This window comes from Sphaeramia orbicularis, chromosome 11 (genome assembly GCF_902148855.1).
Source record: "Sphaeramia orbicularis chromosome 11, fSphaOr1.1, whole genome shotgun sequence".
In the NCBI taxonomy this organism is placed as follows: Eukaryota; Metazoa; Chordata; class Actinopteri; order Kurtiformes; family Apogonidae; genus Sphaeramia; species Sphaeramia orbicularis.
In genome coordinates this window covers 48,139,801-48,160,728 of record NC_043967.1, presented here as the reverse complement: position 1 = coordinate 48,160,728, position 20,928 = coordinate 48,139,801, and the positions used below count along the sequence as shown (strand labels likewise).

The following is a 20,928-nucleotide window of genomic DNA, read 5'->3' as shown; positions in this document are numbered from 1 at the left end:
TCACTGCGAGGCTCATTTGATAAATTTAATCCAATCTGGTGACCATTTTTAAAACATGTAGTTTAGTGAAGACCCATAGTGCTAGTATTTATACATGGTGATATATTGTGTCATATCCCACCCTCAGGTCAAGAACTATATTTAGAATGAAATAAAGTTCTTCTGTACAACAAGTGCAGCAGGAGTTCAACCTGTACCTTGTTTTTCTCTTCCTTCATGTGTTTTCTAAGTAGGTGAAGTTGTGCCAGAGCTTCTATTTAAATTCATCCATATCCCACCCTGCCACACTGTAGAACCCTGGTGAGACTCTTCCCCTTTGTTTCTACAAACTTTACAATGTGAACTCCAAGGCTGTTATTTTTATGCCAATGCTTACAACCTTCTATCTCTATATTTATGTTTGTACTTTTTTTTTTTTTTTACATCTGGTGTGGCATATTTTATATCCATTCGTCTTTTTTCTTTGTTTCTGTTTTGTATGTTCAGTGCATAAAAATCATTAAACAAAGCTGTTAAGAAAAAAAAAAAAAACCAAAAAATCAGTTGTCTTTCACCAGCATAGTCAGTGTAATAAGCGGTCCTTCAGTCCATCCGTGACACAATCATGTTCACACTACTAAAAGATTGTGGACAGTGGCATCCCAGACCACCTGTAGATGTGATCTGATCTCAGTGCATCCTCAAAGTGTCCTGAGTCCGTTCACACCTGACATTAAAGCCGTCCACTGCGATCAGATCAAACACGTTAATGCCATGATCTGTACATTCATGTAGAGCTGAAAACAGACTGAAAACACCACATGGGAAGGATGTATATGCTACAGTGGGTTGTTACGTTGCTTCCCGCGCATTTAGACATGAAATATAATACAGAAAACGGCAGATCTTTTAGTTAAACACAGACCTTCAGAGCTGTGCTGTGAGGAAAATAAGGCACTGAAGCCAAACAAGAGTAACTGTAATTTCCTCTGGCCTGAAAAGTGTTTTTCACATACATGGGAAAAACAGTTGCAATCACAGAGCGAGTGCATTTCCTGAGAGTCAGTCTTTCATTATCAGAATCTGATTGATATGGGCTCTGGCTGCATGTGGTGGAAAAAGTCAAGGAATATTGCAGTTACAATTTGTGGACGAAAACACAAAGATACTCATTTAGAAATGTCAAGTCAAGCAAACAAACTTAATCTGTTGTGACTTTCCTTTTGCATGTTTCACACAGTATTTCTCTCTCCTAAGCACCAATAAATCCAAAATGTCACCAGACAATGGAGGATCTGTTTGGTTTTTTACCATTTCTGCAATTATAGCACCCTAAATTTCCCTAAATATGGACCTTTGCAGCCTTTTGCGATTGTGTAATGACACTGACTGATATTGTGCTTTGATTGATTGATTGTGCAGATTGTGGAGCACAAAGTAAAAATACACAGCTTTGTTTTTTTGGTACATGACTCCAACTGAATATCATTGACAATTGGCGGGAAAATTAGAGGTCACAAAAATTAGAATTTTGCACCTGGAGTGACCTCTTTCGCAGTTGTGTTCATGTGCGTTCCAAATTTATTTATTTTATTTATTACAGTCATGTTGAAGCTGAATTTAATATTTTTTTCAATTTCCAATAAAGTCAGTTTCTGCTTTCTCTGCTCTGAATTCTTTTTATTGTATCAGCCAACGTCTAGGTAGAACAAGCCACACTGCAGCTTATTACTTTTCATCTAGTAAATGCGCAGACACCGATATTAAAGTAATTTGGAGCTCTCACCCAACTAATTAGCTTTATTTATTTCGTCTAGCCTAGTTCTTCTCTACCAGTTGTGTAAATGTTTTCCCTTGAGGAGTGATGGCTTGCTGCAGACTCGAGGAGATGCTCATGGAGTGGTCAGTTGTGGCATTTAGAGAGAATCACTGCAGCAATGAAGCTAAAGGATGCAGAAAGAGCCGCATCTTAATTATAGTGCCGCTCAAGCCAAGCAGCGCTCCAGCCTCATTATTAATGGTTTATAGTGAGGAAATTGACACCGTGGGAAATAGCTGGGTCCATCATCAACATTCAGCCTTCGCGAAGACAGCCACTCATTTTTCCTCCGGCATGGGTTTTGGTATTTTAAGGTAACTCCCAAGCAATTGACCAAAAATAAAAACAGTCAGCTTCTTGTGGATAAATAAGAGAATGTAAACCCTGAGGTGAATCGAGGAGGTCTGGGTCCTTCATCATTCTGACACAGGCCTCCTCAGCCAAGTAAGGTAAAAATATAGATGCTCTCTGCTGGGCCCCAAATCTGTTCTTCTGTCGGAGTGGCGGTACCAGGCTGTGGCACCAGGAAAAGGAGGAGGTGCTGGCAGAGCTCTAAACATTTCCAGATGCTGCTGTGGGAACCCAGCAGGGAGAAAAATCAGTGTTTGGCCAACCCTAAGAGGCCTAGAGGACGATTTGAAATGTCTACCTAACAGCTGGATTTGACTAATAGTGGGTTTTTCAAGGCCGACACTGGTAGTTTGCGGATCGAGCCGACCAAGAGTTGTTCTTTTATGCTGATATTCATTAAATTTAAACAGGCCAGTGAAACAGATTTGACACAGCGGTTTGTTCACTGAGGCCATAGAAGGATAAATGAAGACGCAATAATCATTTTCAGCAGCAGCCAGAACATTATTCTTTTCATTGTAGAAAAGAAAAGAGCTCTAAGAATTCAATAAAACACAATTGACTCTCCATAATAATCTTTAATCATATTTTTAAAGGGAATGAAATGAATAAATTACAAATACAGGACAATCAAAATGGAGAAAGAGCAGGAAAGAAGAAGTTAAACTATACAGTGTGAAGTTTTATCATAATCGTATATTCTAACATGATGCTTAAAAGATTTATGGAGTGGAATCATTCTTGCATTGTGTTCCTAAACTCTTGCAAACTGGCATTAGAAGGCCAGGTGAACCATACAGAGTATTAAAGTGTTTGCACAAAAGGGAGTGGAACTGAAGACATTCAGGACTAATTCTTTGCTTAATGTTTTGAAGGCAAACGTGAATCATATTAGTCTGCTAAAACCACAAGATCAAAAACAAAGATACAACTGTGTACTGCTTATGAATTAAATGTATTTTCCATTTTGCTCATGATGGAACCTAAGGCTGCCTCATAAATAGAAAACAGTAGAGGACCTAAGATGGTGCCTTGGGTCACTCCAAGAGCAATTATTTACAGTCCTGATAGAAAACTACTGTTGGTGAAGAATAAGATGAGACAGAAACGTGTTGGTAATTATTTCAGTGTATGAACAGCCTCTGCATTTTTTAGTATATTAACATTAATTTTGACTTTAGTGCCATCATGAATTTATTTGGCTGTTGAAAAACTGATTCATCAGTCTTAACATGAATTGTAATTGCTTAGGTGAGCCCTTATTTATTCTTTCTTTTTTTTTTTTTCATTTTAATCATAAAATTTATATTCCATTAGTCTCAGCTTAACTTTTGATTTCATGCTACTGGGTAATTACTGGGCAATATTGCTAATACTACTACATAATAAATCTTTCTGTTTTTGTTCTTCTTCTTCTTATTATTATTATTGTTATTGTTATTATTGTAGTGAAGATGCAATGGTGGGAGATAATAAGATCCAAACACATCACCTGGGAGAGCTAGCATAAATAATTAAACAACCCATGTTGTTCATGTTATGTTCACTATCTTCAAGGACTCTACATCGCACATTGAGCTGCTTTAAGTCCATGTTTTCTAGTTAGAAGGCGATAAGATCAAAAAATTAAATCTCAAATTTTTTCAGTGTTATGGATGATTTAAGACTTTTCAGGCAATGAAAACTGAAGAGAAAACATGAATGAAAAATACTCTTTCTTTATTAAATCTGTATGTCATATACATACAGAATGAATGTATTACAAGAGGCGAAGAGGTTATATTTTGAATTTTTGTTGAGGTTGAACAGTTAGAGGAATAATCTGTAAGCATTTTTCACAATTTTTGGTATCTCCCAGTCCTAGTTCCTGTTGCTAACATAGCTATGAGCTTTTATCCCAGTATTTGGGACACAAATGTCAGTTTAAAGATGTGTCTCTGTTAAACATGAAGGAGCAGGTCAAGATTTAGTAATATTTAAAGTGAATGGATGCTACTCCTCAAAGTACCTGACACACAAACACAGATTTGTCATCGGCCATCGAGTCACATCAGGCCACAAACCCCCCCGCACTGAGCACAGCGATTTATTGGCTGCCCCCCCCCCCCCCCCCCCCCCAGCCCTGACACACTATCCCTCTACTGACTATTTTTAAACATTCAGAAAAACATGTCGGCATCCTACCCCAGGCCTGCTCCCATAATTCCTCACTGTGTCCAAACACACGCTGACAAGAAATAGGTCTGCAGTGGCTCGGTGCTTTACAACAGGCTGCTGTTTCACATGAACGACTCCACTCATTCTCTCATCTTACATTTATGTTCTTCACACATGCTCTCTCTGCCTCTCTCTTGCTTTCTCTCTCTGTGTAAATGATGAAAGTAAAAGTAATACAAGAAACCAACAGGGGCATCTGGCCTAATTCCAATAGAAAATGGAATTGGATTAGTGTTCCCTCCTCACAGCTGTGTGTGTGTGTGTGCGTGTGTGTGTGTGTGTGTGGTTGCACACAATGGAGCCAGCTGCCCAACAGTGAAGTGCTGATGAACAGTGAGGAAACAGAGGTGCTGCTGCTGCTCAACACCTTCCTGTGTGTGTGTTGGTGGCCATGTGTTTCACGCTTGCATGCACATCCCAGACAGATCAGTCATCCACATGACATTGATCATACTCCTCATTTGCCCGGGCTTACAGCAGCAGTCTTTGTTCCGCACACTGTAGTAATGTTGGCTAATCTCCTAACCGATAAGAAGTTAAAACAGCAACTTGGTGCAGCTGATTTTACAGCTGATAATCACAGACTGTATTTGAACTCCCTCGCTGCTGCAGAGAATTGAGTTACATGATTAGAACGTCTTTTTCTTCTGTGCCACCTGCTGCTGTAGATTAAATTTCTCTGCTTTCTTCCTCTTTTTTTTTTTCTTTTTTGTGAATGCAGCGCCGGTCCTAAAGGCGACAACATCTACGAGTGGAGGTCGACCATCCTGGGCCCCCCAGGCTCCGTGTACGAGGGAGGGGTATTCTTCCTGGACATTGCCTTCACACCAGACTACCCCTTCAAGCCACCCAAGGTGAGTTGTGGCCGGCGGCAGCGTTACCGCACCGCACACACATCGCCCGTTCACCCAGAGCTTTGAACAATGCCACCATTGTCCCTGCAGTCTGTTGGCTTTTCACCCCTTTGTCCGACAACAATGACTTGTTTTAGACTCCTTCACCTACTGCACTGACAGAATAACGGAGTGGCAGCCGGTCTGAGGATAAACCGTGGTGTTTTTCTTATTTTCCTTCCCCAGAAACATAACATGCACATGTCTGGTTGTCCATCATCATTTTGTTTTGAGAGCATAACTGGAAAATAATTTTTCTCTAAACTTGCCACAGTTAAACAGCCCTGCTTCCCGCTGTGTGTCCGTCGTCTGTGCATCTTGTCCATCTGGCCATTTGTCATCAGTTTGTCACTGAAGTAGAACTAGAAACTGAGAGCTCTATTCAGCTGAAATGTTTGTTTTAACTCCTGATCAGACTGTCTTGTCATGTTGTTTACTTCACATAAATACTGTCAGTGCATCTGGTGAAGCAGTTTCATATAAGATAAAATAAAAGATAAGATAAAATAAAGGGTGGCCATGGCTCAGGAGGTTGAGCGTCCAATAACCGAAGGGTTGGTGGTTTGAATCCCCCTCTGTCCTAGTTAGTCCGTTGTGTCCTTGGGCAAGACACTTCACCCACCTTTCCTCCAGTGTCACTCACACTGGTGTATGAATGCGTGTGAATGTTTGGTGCGAATTGGCAGCCACACTTCTGTCAGCCTGCCCCAGGGCAGCTGTGGCTACAAACATAGTTTACCAGTGTGAATGGGAGTGTGAATGAAGAATGGATCAATAATTTAAAGTGCTTTGGGTGCCTTGAAAAGCACTAGAGAAATCTAATCCATTATTATTATTAGATAAGAAAAAAAAATGTGTTAGTGACTAAAAATGACATTAATAATAATAATAATAATAATAATAATAAATTAAAGAGTGTGCAGTAGGTGACATTGACAAGAGTACACTAGTTCTGTCCTTCAGAGTATTATAGCATGGTCTGTTAGCTAGAGATTATGCATCTTATTCCATTAATCGAATACGCTCATTATCACTGTTTGATTAATGTTTTCCATTTCAATTGCACTAATTCCTCAGAGAAGGAGCAATAAGGAGCTGCGTAATGTTTGCATTGGTACTTTTTAATCCAAGACGACTGAATAGAAAATAATTAAAACATATGTTAAATGAAATACGTTTTACATGATGTACGATAATAGGAACACAACAGAGCCTTCTCCCTTTTAGCTTGGACGTTTTTCAGTAAACCAGTGAATTAATCAACTCATCTGCCGCTATTGAGCAAAGTCGGTGAAACTTAAGCGAACATCAGTAACAAGTTCCACTTTTGGATTTTGTGGGAGCCAAGGGGATATGCCAATTATTACAATGTTTAATTTATGGGTTTTTAATTATTACTAACTACCTCAGCTGAGTTTATGTGATCACTGCCATCTGTCTGTCGAGCAGGATTTTCCGTTCTTGCAGGAAGTTATGATGTTGCAACAACTGACACAAATTTAGCCGATCCCTATGAATTCTGCACAAACACCACAACGTTTTTTAAAAATTTGTAGCTTTGTGTTTGTTTCATCAATCATACATTGACAAACTCTCGCCCCTTTTTGCTTGTTGTGAAGAATTACACGGTTTACTGAAAAGAGGGCGATTAGCCATGCGCATTTTAATGTTTTATCAGTTTGTGTTTGCTGTTTTGACTGTGAGTTTTAGCTCCAAACAGATTTTCCTGCTTTGTGAAAATTCCTCGTCCATTTCTTTATTTACACTTTCACACTTTTTTTTTCTTTTTGATGAAATAAGCACATTTTTATTCATCGGGGCAACATGCCTTTGAAAAAAAAAATCACATTTATTTTTGCAATTTTCACTTAATCCTACAATCCTGCAAAAAGCCACCATGAATCCAGATATTTTAAGCCCCCAAAATAAAGTAATCCTGCAGGGTCTGATTATTTGAGACATGAATCACTGACTGTTTTCAGTTTATCTACGCAGATTTTATCTCCCACTATTGAATAAACCATAAATAATAAACGCTAAAGACTTGCATCTGTGGAATCCCGCTATTATCCAGTAATATCTCTTCTTCCGAGGCTAGTTTTACTGGATTTTGAAGGAAAAACAAAGCTGATTTAACAGATCTGTAACAGCAGGAGAGTGTATTTGACAGTCTGTGGTCAGGTTTTGGATTACTGGTTGCTAGTTTTATATGAAAGCTGACAAAAAAACCTATACACTAACATCAGCCATGCCTTTTAATTACTGCGTGCCCTCCTGTTGTGCTTGCTGCTCGCATTCAGCAACATTTGGCTTCGTTCCAGTGAGGCTGTGGGTTTGTGGCTATGTGTGTGTCTATTCTGCTGATGCAAGTGTGTGTCAGTATTTACACAGTAGACCGACTGACAGTGGTCGCCACCTCCCACAGTTTTAGTCGTGCTTCTGATTTTTCTCTGTGTTTTAGCCTCAAGTCTAGAAATATTTGATGGTTTAGCGTGTATCAGCTATTTAGAGAACACAGTAAACAGAGAAAGTCAACAGGACCGTATTTAGGAAGGCTGACATATTTGTTCTGCTGTGATGCGGCCCATTCAGTGCAAAGGATATGGATGAAAATAAGATAAAGATGGAGAGGAGATAGTCGGAATAGTTGATAACGCAGAATAGCATGAGCAGAATCTGTATTAGATCAGCGATTCCCAGAGATGTAGGACTTAGGGGTGGAGGACAATAAACATTTTTAAATCCACTGATACTGGAGATTCTCATAATAAGTGATTCTATGTAGTATTGATTTTTCAAACTTTCACCATTGGGGTAAGTCCGATACCAGAACACATTCAGGACCAAAACCACCAATGAATCAACTCAATGTATCCACAGACTGTATCACTCACTGAATAAAGTACAAAGCTCATTATTTACACACATCTGTATTATGGTATCATCAAGTTTTCCTCTTCAAACTTAAACTCACAGACGCTTATTTTAAGTCAAAATAAGGCAAGGCAAGGCAGGTTTATTTATATAGCACATTTCATGCACAAGACAATTCAAAGTGCTTTACATAAAACATTAAAAGCATTACAGCAGAAGCAATAAAAAGTATAGGCATGAGAAAACAAACAAACAAAACAAAATCAGAAAAATAGATAAAACAGATAAACAGATCAAACATAAAAACTTTAAGCATAAAAGAATAAAAACTCTATTCAAATGCAGCTGAGAACAGGTGGGTCTTTAACCTGGATTTAAATAAACTGAGTGTTTCAGCTGATCTGAGGTTTTCTGGAAGTTTGTTCCAGACATGTGATAACACAGTGTCTTATAATCTTCACGTGCTGCATCAGCTGATAGTTTACATTATAGCTCTGTTAGCTTAGCTCTGTTTTTAGACAGAAAACAGCCACAGCAAAACCACTAATCACTTGTTTTCTGTACGGTGTGTGTGTGAACTAAAGATCTGTTTAGAATTAAACAAGCAAAGTCAGAACTATCACAGTTTAGTCTGAACCGTGGATCAACAAGCGGCAACTTAGCAAAGATAAATTACATGATAGCTTTAATATTTACTTATCATATTTATTATTGTTCATACAAAGATTTGACAGAATCAAGTAAATCATGATTGTGGCAAATGATATTAAACAATGTTCCGGTCAGAGTGTTTTGGCCTTGAAGAAAGTGAAAAATGAAAAGTTCAGAATCCATCAGACTCATTTCATTCCTGTTGATCTGAGTTTTTTCTGACCTTGAATATTTTGTTTTCCCAGCTGACCTCAGTTCAGTTTGTGAGCGTTTAGTGATTAGGCTGTAGGGTGTGGATCGGGATGGGCTGCAGTGATAAAGGTCAGTTCTGAAAACACAAACTACGTCAGTGTTACTGTGAAAACTATGCACCACTCCAAATAACACAATCCAACATGACATCAGTGGTTACAAAGAAAAACATCTATGTTTTCATTTAATCGGTGACATGAGTGTGCTCTTTTAAGTATTCTTAACCGTTTTTAATTTCAGGAAATTCTAAGGTTGAAAGTGAGTCATATTTTTACACTTACGTGTGTTCATGATAACACTAGATCTGATAGATGCAGCTGCTGTAACCTGGAATTTCCCCTTTTGGGACAAATAAAGGCTTATCTTATCTTATCAGCTATAACACTAACACTAGTGCCATTCAGTGTTTAGTTTTTTCTTCTTTTTTTTTTTTACCTAATTTTACTTCAGTGACTTTTGCACTTATATTCTGAGCATACAGGAGAAAATAAAATCTGGATTCTTCAACTCATGCTCATGACCAAAATCTCCCAGTATTCATATTCATTTGTTTGTTCCTTCCTTCCTTCCTGTGTTTCTTTGTTCCTTCATTTGTTTGTCACATTTTGATTCTCAGTGATGTTGAGAATGCAGGAAATGATTAATACATAAAAACAATCACATATAACAAACAGAAAAAAAACAAAACATTTTCAAACAGTTTCAATCGAAAAACCAAAGTAGTTTTAACTGAGTAAATTTAGTAAGTAAATAAATAAATTTACTTACTTACTATGTGAAACTATAGTTTTAAGCTGATCTATAGGGACAGTAGAGTTCAGTTTTATTGTATGTTGTAAAGTGTTCCAGCTAAATGCAGCAGAAAAACTAAGCACAGCTTTTCCAGTTTTATTTTTTGCCCGATTAACTTGGTGTTTGTGACCACTTTACGATGCCAGCACTTTTTGGCCAGATCGCCTCACATTGAGTTTTATTTTGAAGGTCTTGCAGAGAACTGTCTTTAATGTGATGTGAACATGACTGTGACACTGAAGCAGTGTTCAGGATGAGCCCTGACCCCTCCTGTCTGGATCTAAGCCCTCTGTCCTGTCAGTCCATACTGAGGGGGAAACAGAGCCCGTCTAAACTCTTAGCCTCCTGCTGCTCTGTTATTCCAGACTGGCTGTGAGCTGCAGCGTACACACTCCAAACCTCCAATCTGACAGCTGCAGCTGCTCCCTGCAGCCGCCTGATGAGGCCAGTTAACACTCACTGATACTCTCCGATAGCGGCCGAGGACACACGGACACTGCAGGACATCTCAGTGGTTTTTAATGGAGATCTGATTAGTGGAGTCACAGAGGACCAAGTCAAACATCAGCTCATGGCTTTAAGCTCAGTTCCACTGCAGATTTGAATTCTGAGACCACTGGGATCATTCTCATTCTTAAACCTGTTTAAAGCCATGTTGTCAAACTTACACCTCTAAATGATCATCCATTCATTGTATTCATCCCTTTAACCTCAGGGGTGTCAGACTCATTTTAGTTCAGGGGCCTCATGCAGCCCCATTTGGACCAGTAAAATAATAGCAGAATAACCAATAAACCAGGCAATGAAACCCGCCCCTTGCATGTATTATAGTTTTTTTTTTTTTGGTATCAATCCAGCTGATGTCATCATACTTATACATGTGCTGATGTCAGCACATCAGTTGCCTCTATATATGTGCCAAGTCTGAAGTAAATTGGAACAAAATTGATGTTCTTACAGACATTTGAAATTTCGCCCATTATAAGTAAATGGCAGAAGAAAAAAGATTTAAAAAAAAAAAATTCATTAAAAATTTTAACATTGACCTACATTTCCCAAAATGTAATGACATCTGTTCTGGGTCACTGGTAATTTATGAACCAAATTTGGTATGAATTCAACCAATAGTTTTGCTGCTAGACTTTTAACAATCAAAGAAACAAACAAAGAAACAAACTGAACCAAAAACAATACCCCTTGCCTCCCCTTCGGGGGGCAGGGTAATAAAAGTGCAATGTTAACAATATTATGCCTTTGCCTCTCCTTTACACATGTCCATTACAACTTACAGATCACAGTGAATCTACAAAGACACAAAACATTTAGTAACAGGCAAAATATTGTTAGATTTCTACGTTTTTTCTATTTTTACTGTTTCTACATTTTCATCCTTTTTTCACACTAAAACAAAAAGACAAATTTGGAGATTTTATCATTTGTAGGTTATAATGTTATTATTTTACTGCTCGATGCACTTAAGATCTAATTGGTTTGTTTGTGACACCTGAACTAAAATGACACCCCTAACTGTGACACCCTTAACAAACCTTTATATATGCTGTCTCAGAATAGAAAAACACTGAGCATATGTGCATGCACACTCAAATTGCACTATTATTCTGAATTTTACAGGTGTCATAAACAGCATATTCCACCTTAGGAAACTGAGCATTTTCCAACTCATGTGAATGGGATATAATGATATTATTCGGTTTTATGTGGATTCTTTGGACATGTTTACAGCGCATTCACAAAATGAACATGTGCTCCTATTTACGCTCAGTTGGAGTAAAGACAAAGATCCTCTGAGGTAGAAGTGGATGAAAAGTCCACAAGCACACCTACTGTTGAACACTATGACAGAGGACACCAACGGGCTTATGCATATGAGCAAATATGGAAATGTCAGCCTTTTCCAGAGGGTGTTTGAAGGAAAGAAAGAGTGAGGCTCAGTTCACACAGTGGGAAACTGCATGTAAACAGGAATATTAGAGTCATTTTCATTTTCCTCTGCCATGTAAACAGCTTTCCAAATGAGAGGAACACAGGAAAATATTAGGCTGCATGTAAACATTGAATGAGTTCTGTTGCATTTCTGACACTTTTCTGAAAATGATTATGATTATTGACACTGTAAAAGAAGCAGACGTCATCCAAAATTAGTATTACAAAACCTCAAAAAGAATAACCACCCATTCTTAGGAACATCAATGTATTAATGGTAAAATATTGATTGGACTTGATTCTGTCATAAACAACACACATGCAACATTTCATCATACAATCTCATTGTTTTGTTTTCAATATGTTTTCTGCAAAATATATTTTTTTAAAAATGGCATTTTTCCAGTTTGCTCTACATATATACACATCATCTAGTGCGCCTCTTTGTGTTTGCCTTATGTTCTATGACAGTTGTAGAGCTATTCACTTATCCATTCAGTGTATTTGTTAATCAGATGATTCATTGTTATGACGGGACACAGAGGTTGTGTTCACAGGCTGAGGGATGACACCATAATGCAGGAGGATAAAGGATTAGACCCATAGCTTCTGTTACACACAGACTGCATCATAATCTATTAGCATCAGCCATGATGGGATTACAGCCTGTTAATGAGCCGACACAGGCTAGCCACGGATCTGTTTTATGGCTGCCAGCATTAACGTGCCGCCGCTAACCCATGTGAGCGGAGGTGTCTCCTCGTCTGCCTCCCCTTTCACATCTGCACACATCCTTTGTTGTAACAGAAAGCGTCCTGTTTGTTGCCTTGTGTGGTTTGAGAAGCGTTCAAGGTCTGTTTGCCTCTCAAGCAGCAGAGAGTTAATGACAGAATAACAAAAGGAGGAAGAGGAGGAGATGAAGGAGGGCAGGCAGGAGTCACAAAGTAAGCAGAAAAGGGAACATGACAGGCCTGCTCAGCAAGATTGGTTTTAAGTAAGCAGCGAGGTCAAAGGTCACCTCTTAATGATCCTGTGGCTGTTGTTGGTCTCTGCTGAGAGGACGGACGACATGGAAGATTTTCATACTGAATGTTAGTGAATGAGGATCACAGCGGTCCTCTCCTTCTACACCAACATGAACATGAAACCGGACATACTTATTAGTTATAATTCACACAAACTCATCATGAATGTCATACAGATATTTCAGAGATGTTTTTAGATGTTTTATTCTAGTGGCATAAAGTTTAATCTCCTACACCCTTTATGCTGATGATACCCTGCTGTATTGTACAATCTAAGACAATTCTTTAGTGAAATTTCTTTGCATTCTGAGTCTGTGTGAGGCATGAGGCGTTCAGGGACATCAGACTTAGACTTACACTTTATTTGTCAGTCCAGATTTTACATCAGAAATGAAATTTTGATACAGTTGACCCAGCTGGCAGCAGCAATAATACAAACAGGCACTATATATACAGGATAATACAGTCTGTACAAGATAGAATAAATATGCATATAAAAACTATAAAACATAGAAAACAGAATATATATGCACATAAAAACTATAGAATATACAAGATAGAATAAATATGCAGATAAAAACTATAGCATATAGAAGATAGAATAAATATCCATATAGAAAACTGCGTGTGAGTATAAAAACAATGGCTCTCTGATTTAAAAAAAAAAACCAAAAACTATTTTCAGCATTGAATATTGCACAGTTATCAGGACATCATGCAGAACCACAACGGTATTGTACCTAAAAAAGGTCATGTAATACCAACACAGTGAAACTACAAACACCCGACAACAACAAATTCTGCATAGTCTTAATCAACCTGTCTCAACACATTAGATTAGATCCAAACTGAGACAAACAGCAGCCGACTGAGGTAAAGATGGTCGACTAAAGGTGTTTTCAGATCAATCCAGTTCATCTAAGGCCTTCATTACCCAGAAAATGAGTGATTTAGCAGATTCCTGAGGACCAGATGGGCCCTTCAGCTCTGATTAGAAAACATTAATGTGGAAATTAAAACTACAGCCTCTTTGGTTCCTATGAACTATTTCCATTATTAATTAACGTTTCCTCACTAGATGTATAAAGGTTTTAATAAACATCAAATTATCACATTTAAAAACACTTGAAAATGTTTGCCATGTTTTCTCTTTAAATCACCAATATGCAGATCCTTTTTATTTATTTATTAGTTGATTTGGCTGATATTTGGTATAGCTTCAAATTTAGCTGTAAAATGTTGATAACACTATATTAACATTTTAATATCAGCTCTTTTCTTGAAACCTTCCACCTAATCCTCGCTAGCACAAGAAGTCAAAGTCCAATATGTGTTTTATGAGGCTTCATTTCATGGACAGCATCTTTTAGTTTCTGTATTTAATATGAGAATTAAATTATATACTTAAATAGCTTAACCCTTTCATGCATGAATTATGAGAACCTTAGACAAGATATTTTTTTCTGGAGTGTTTTTATACCTCCTTAGGCATAAAAAAAATTGTGATCGAGTTTTTTTTTTCATGGAGTTACAAAAATGTCCATGCATTTAATTTTTATGTAAAGAAATATGTATTTAAAACCCAATATCAGAAAGTAAAATGAAAACAATGAAATAAAAACATTTTTAAGGCTGCTAATTTGATGTTTTCTCACATTTTACCATACTCCAATGCTAGTTATTACCTCATATAATATGCAAAAAACAACTCTTTTTGTCTAACAAATAACAACTGATTTACACTTAAACATGTTACTGCAGATCAGGTTTATCAAGAACAGCAAAGTTATAGTAATGGTATGAATTGCAGTGTGTTATGGGATGCTGCATAAGTGTCCACTGTGTTGGCTGATATGGAACTAAAACAACAAAATCTATGAATATACAAGAGAACAGCTGGAGAAGAACTGTCCACTGGAGTGACCACTGTGCATGAAAGGGTTAAATGTAACCCTAACCCAAAAAATGGTCACTGTAGATTTTAGAGACTAAGTCATATCTGGCTGTTCCATGAAATTCAGCAAATTGAATCATTTGTCAAGAGACTCCTAAATGGATAAACAGATTTTAGAAAAAAAAAAACAAAAAAACTTTTTCATTTATTTATTTAGAAAAAAGGGAAAGAGGTAAAAAATGCATTTCAGAAATCCACCTGGCAGTGTGAGCTGGTAGTAAACTGATGAAAGAAGCTGCAAGTTGAAGAAATCAGGGTTGGGTTTTTTTATTCAACACAATTTTTAAAGGTTTTTAGATGTTTTTATTTTTTCTGTTTGTTTTTTTATTTCACCTCAAATTTTCGTTTTTAGTTTTTAATTTTGTGGAATTGACTACTTTTATTCATTCATTCATTCATTCATTTGTTTGTTTATTTTGAGCATTTACAGAACACATGCAAATTCAAAATTCCAAAATCATTCATCTACACTCAAAAAGGAGTGGGAAGAAGAAAAACTTATTTAATCCCACCCCCATTCTCATCATCAAATAACTTAACATAATAACGTTTTAAATACTCACTCCTGTCCTTTGACTTTGATGTAGTATTCATTTAGTTTTAGTTATTGTGGGTGGTGCCAAAACTCAGATTTATCATCTCTAAATATTCAGAAAAAATAAAGGTAAATTAAAAGACATCATGACATCAAATATGATCTCATGTTCACATTAGTCCCATATTTATTCAAAGCTATTCTGTACTTATTCACCTAGATGACTTTCTGAAAATGACTAAAGCTTACTTTACCTGCAGTTATATTTGTCTTTTAATATCTGTTGTGTTTTTCATTCTTTTCTTTTATTTTCATTTTCATTTCAATCAAAGAGACTGTTTGTTTTTTCTCTGGTATCTTCACATCTGAACTTTAATAACCCTGATTCTCATGACTCTGTTTTACCGGACTGCGTTAATGGAGCCGAACTAATAACTGAAACACAAACCAAAAAAAAGAAAAGAATAGTCGAATGTTTGGATTGAACTGACAAATATGATCCAGCAGACAGATTTATGAGGCAGGCCGAGCCCTAAAGTCAACACAACGCCTGCTTTAGAGCATCCTGAGGTCACATTATGGTATTGTTTCTGAAATTTTCACTCTGTGTGTGTGTGTGTGTGTGCGTTCAGGTGACGTTCCGTACGAGGATCTACCACTGTAACATCAACAGTCAGGGTGTGATCTGTCTGGACATCCTGAAGGACAACTGGAGTCCTGCCCTCACCATCTCCAAGGTCCTGCTGTCCATCTGCTCCCTGCTCACTGACTGCAACCCTGGTGAGAACACACACACACACACACACACACACTCTATACTTGTCGTATGTGCCGTCCACTGTGTGACAGGTTGACTGACGCGTCCTTTCTGTGTGGATAATGTACAGAGCTGTTGCAGTCGCGCTCTGACAGCCTGAGAGGTGATGGAAAATCGCTTTAAACCTGAAGCTTTGAACACATCACAGTTGTAACGTTTGTGCGACTGGGGCTCTTTATGAAGGGGTTTTCTGTTCTTTAAATATTCTGAAATGACGTTATAAAACCATGGTTGTTACAGAAACAGACACAACATCTTCCAGATATTTAGTACTTCTGCTGCCTTGTTCATATTACAATATTAAAAAAAAAAAAACTCCTATCTGGTGCATAAATGAATAAAAAACACATTACAAAAAGGTTGTGGCAGGATAAGAATCTCCTCTGCAGCTTAGAATCAGATTATTCACAGTATTTTGTGGTAGTGATTTAATTTCCCTAGTGAGCAACAAATGAAGGCAACACAAGCCGCACAATTAATAAATGTCCACAGCATCATCTGTGGACGCTTAAAAAAAGAAAAATGAGTATCTATTTATTTAATACAAAATCATTTTGATGTTCTATTTGATTACTAGCAATGCAGAACAATCTAGGACACCTTTTATTTTGAAATTAAAAAAGTAGGAAGTGCACGTGAACAACAAATTGTGATTTCAGGTCGTGAGCGAGGGCTGAAACAAATACACTGCTATCCAACACCGTTATATCGTCACATAATTTCAGATATCTGATAAATATTAACGTATATTATTAGCACTAGAATTTTTTAAGTAGCCGAAAGACCATTAGTGTTAAATACAATACCAGATTAATGCTAAAGTAGCTAAGTTAAGCTAACAGGCTAAAACATTTGTGTGACAGAATAATTAACAACAAAACTGAATTTCATGTGAAATGTGAAGTAGAAAAATAATTGATACATTTTAAAAATCTGAAAAATAATCAGATTTTCTCAAAATATAGTGTCATTAGAAGATGTTCAGGCTAATAATGAGCTAGATTTAACCACAAACGAGCAAAAATAACGGTTTGCATAATAAGCACAACAGCAGAAGATCAAGGTCAGAATCAGAATTGTGTTTATTGCCATGTAAGTAAACAGGGTTCACATTACTAGGAATTTGCTTCAGTGTAGGGATGTAATGATATGAAAATTTCATATCGCGGTTATTGTGACTAAAATTATCATGGTTATCATTATTATCGCGGTATTGTTGAAATGTGCTCAAAGTGTTCAAAAAGTACTTATACACACACTGAAATCATTTAACCAAGTTGTATTTTGAAAATAATAATAATAAAATAAAATAAAATAATAGGCACAATGTACTTTCTGTTGGCAGAAACATTCAAATATTAACCTTTAGTGGTCTGAGCCTATTTTGGCTGTTTTTCAGTACTTTTGATTTTGCCTTTATATACTATATAAAGAAATGTCCTTATCCCTACTTCAGTGGTTTGGTGCATACATAGAACATGGAGTAAGTGAGAAGCATGCAGTGAAAAATAAAATAAACAAACAAGTAAGGTAGAGAAACAAGTAAGATAAAGTTCAAAATATACAATAGCCAGTGTGGACAAAACCAAGGGGCTTTTACGTTTTTGTTTTTTGAAGTCTTCAGTAATATTAAGTTTATGTAAAATAACTGTTTTCATCAATTAATAAGCACAACGTATAGTCTCACAGCCCACTGTTCCTCTCATTGTAATCTAGCCAAACAAAATGTACTGATGTTTTTGTTTAAAGGTCAACTGTGTAAGAGTTAGAAGGATGTAAGTGCAGAGTATTTTATTCACAGTTATGTTTTCATGAATGTATAATTACCTGAAAATTGGAATAGTTCTGTTATCGTTACCTTAGAACTAGTATTTCTAGCTCCAGAGAGAGCAGATCGCCTCCACAGTCCACCATGTCAGACTGCTATTTTTCTACAGAACCTCAGTCTTGGCACTGGTGTGTATTACTGCTGAGTGTGAGTATGTGGAAGCTGTAAAAAAAAAAAAAAAAAAAAAAAAAAAGAAAACAATACCAGAAGGACAATAGAATTTACATTTATAAAATTACAACATGTTGTAGACGGCGAGCCAGACTCCAATCAATATTTAAGCAGGACTGTTTGGCCCTAATGCAGTCCTGTAAACATCTGACAGCTTTCACAGAGACCACGGCTTCATTTTAAAGCTAATTAGATCCATTACGGCCCAGTTTAGCAGCAGGCCAAAAGACCAACACTGGAGGAGCAGGGGATCCAGAGTGTCTTTTATGGACCAGTTAAACCAGCCATTACCCACTCTGACTGGTCCTCTAGTACCAATACCGTTAAAGTCCGCCGCTGTAACGTATTACACGGACGAACCAGAGGAGCCGTAAAATATCACAGAAATGGGATGAGTCGTGAAAAGAGCCGCGAGAAGAGCGGCTGACCAGGAAACAGACGGACAGAATGAAGTCGGTAACATAAAAGAGCGGAAGAATGACAGGTGATTTCAGAAGTGAATAGCGGCGAATGAGACGGCAGAAGAAGAAAGAGCGAGCGGGGGAGGGGAGGGGAGGGGAAGGGAGGCGATGGCGCTGATTGTGAAGACCTCTGATGATAGCTCGTGTCCTCTCTGCAGGGATTGCTCTTTGATAAACGTAGCAGCAGAGATTCTCCCTCCGCGGGTGAAAATGAGAATAGCTTTTCCTCCTCCTCCTCACCCTCCTCACCCTCCTTTTCCTCCGTCCTGCCTCGCAGCCCGAGTAACATTTTCAGATGTTGGCGAGATGAAATGAGCTGATTCCTTTTAAAGCGCGACACAAAAGAGACTTGATCGACACCGCCAAAAAAACACACACACACACACACACACACACATGAACCCTCCCCCTTCTTCCCACACACTATCTATCCCTGTTTCTGCCTCTTGCCTCATCAGAATCAGTCCGTTCACTGCACTTTCAGAGGTGGCACAAGTACAACACTTTCTTTATTCCAGCAGAGGTGCAAGTACTTCTATAAAAAAAACAAAGAAAGTAGAAGTGATCCAACTTTTTTAATGCAAAAAAAGTGGAATTGGGAAAAGTGGACGCCACATTATCAACACGATAAAACTATATTAGACCATTAGAATTTCATGTAAACAAAACAGTACACTGAAAATGATGAAAATTATTGCGAAAATCGATATTATGTCCGCTCTGTGTGCTCCAGTCTCCTTTTCTTTCAGCGTATCTGTGGTAAAGTTGAAGTTCTTATTGCACTTATTGAACAGTCCGTCAAAAATCGATGGTGTGTTTTGTGTAGTTGTGTGTTTTGTCCGTTTCGTTTTGATACATCTTGGAGGTCGTTTAGGTTTTGTTGCGTCTTTTATGTTGTTCTCGACTCGTTATGTTTCGCTATATCTTTTATGTCTTTTCAGATGGTTTGTCTTTTTCATCACTCTCGTCTTGTTTCTTTTTGTTGCGTCTTTAAGTTGCTTTCTTTTATTTTATAAGTTGATTTCTTTTACGTTGTTTTAGTCTTGTAAGTTTTTGTCTTTTGTAGTTTTCATCTTTGTTTTGTTGATCTTTTGTCTTTCTCATTGTCATTTTTGTTGTATCTTAATTTTTAAGTATGTTTTCTGCATTGTCATCTTTTATGTTGTGTACGTCATGTTATATATTGCTATATCTTTTAATTTTTCAGGATGTTTGGTCTCATCTTTTTATTTAACATGTTATACTTTATAATGTGTTTTAAGTTGCTTTATTTTTGCTACATCTTTTACATATTATTCTCATTACATTTTCTAAAATCTTTTATGTTTCATGCTGTTTTTTGTCTTGTTTTACTTTTTTCTTTTGTTGTATTTTATAAGATCTTTTACCCTATTTTCCTCTCATTCCTTTTTGTAAAATCTTTTATGTGTTTTAGGCTTTCTTTTACATCACTTTCATTTTTTTTCATTGTTACATCTTTTGTTTTGTTTTTTTCTGTGGTTTTATATGTTCTTGTCTTCTTTACCCTTACACCATTTTAAACTTGTTACCTCCGCCAAGGAGGTTATGTTTTTGCCAGGGTTTGTTTGTCTGTCTGTTTGTTTGTTTGTCTGTCCGTTAGTGTGCAACATAACTCAAAAAGTTATGGACAGATTTGGATGAAATTTTCAGGGTTTGTTGGAAATGGGATAAGGAAGAAATGATTAAATTTTGGTGGTGATCGGGGGTGGGGGGGCCCACGGGGGGGGCCACTGATCAGCCTTGGCGGAGGTCTGCGATCGGGGGTGGGGGGGCCACGGGGGGGGCCACTGATCAGCCTTGGCGGAGGTCTGCGCTCTCCGAGTGCTTCTAGTTACATTTTGTTATATCGTTAATCTCTTCATCTTGTCTTTTCCATTTACTTTCATCTTATTACATTTCGTTGCGTCTTAGAAGTTATTTTGTTATATTTTAGATACTTTCATCTTGTTACATCTTTTTTGTTGTTTTTGTCCTTGTGACTCTTTTGCAGCAGTTTAAACTTTTTTCTTTAACATTGTTTTCATCTTGTTATGCTTTGTTACATATTTTAAGTCTTCTGTGTTGTTTTGTCTCATCTTTTATGTCACCATTGTTACATTTTGTTATATGTTTATTTCATCTCTTCTTTCTTTCTTGTCTTATACATTTACATTCATTTTGTTAACTTTGTGGCATCTTTTCTCATATTTTACATGTTTTCATCCTGTCACATTTTTCACATTGTTTTATTCTTATGTTTTATGCTTTGCTTTTTACCAGTAACTGTTTCCATCTTGTACATTTTATTACATTTTTTTTACATTGTCTTCATTTTATGTCTTTATATCATCTTCTTATTAATTTG

The 20,928-nt window shown here is 37.2% G+C and overlaps 1 protein-coding gene across 1 annotated transcript in view; it reads left to right on the top strand.

The window, feature by feature from the left end:
• LOC115427856 (ubiquitin-conjugating enzyme E2 E2-like) overlaps positions 1-20,928 on the top strand; it is a 111,623-nt gene that overhangs the window by 79,957 nt on the left and 10,738 nt on the right. The window contains exons 4-5 of the mRNA XM_030146564.1: positions 5,088-5,220; positions 15,919-16,066. Of these exons, the coding sequence (XP_030002424.1) occupies positions 5,088-5,220; positions 15,919-16,066 (281 nt within the window). The remainder of the gene's footprint in view (positions 1-5,087; positions 5,221-15,918; positions 16,067-20,928) is intronic.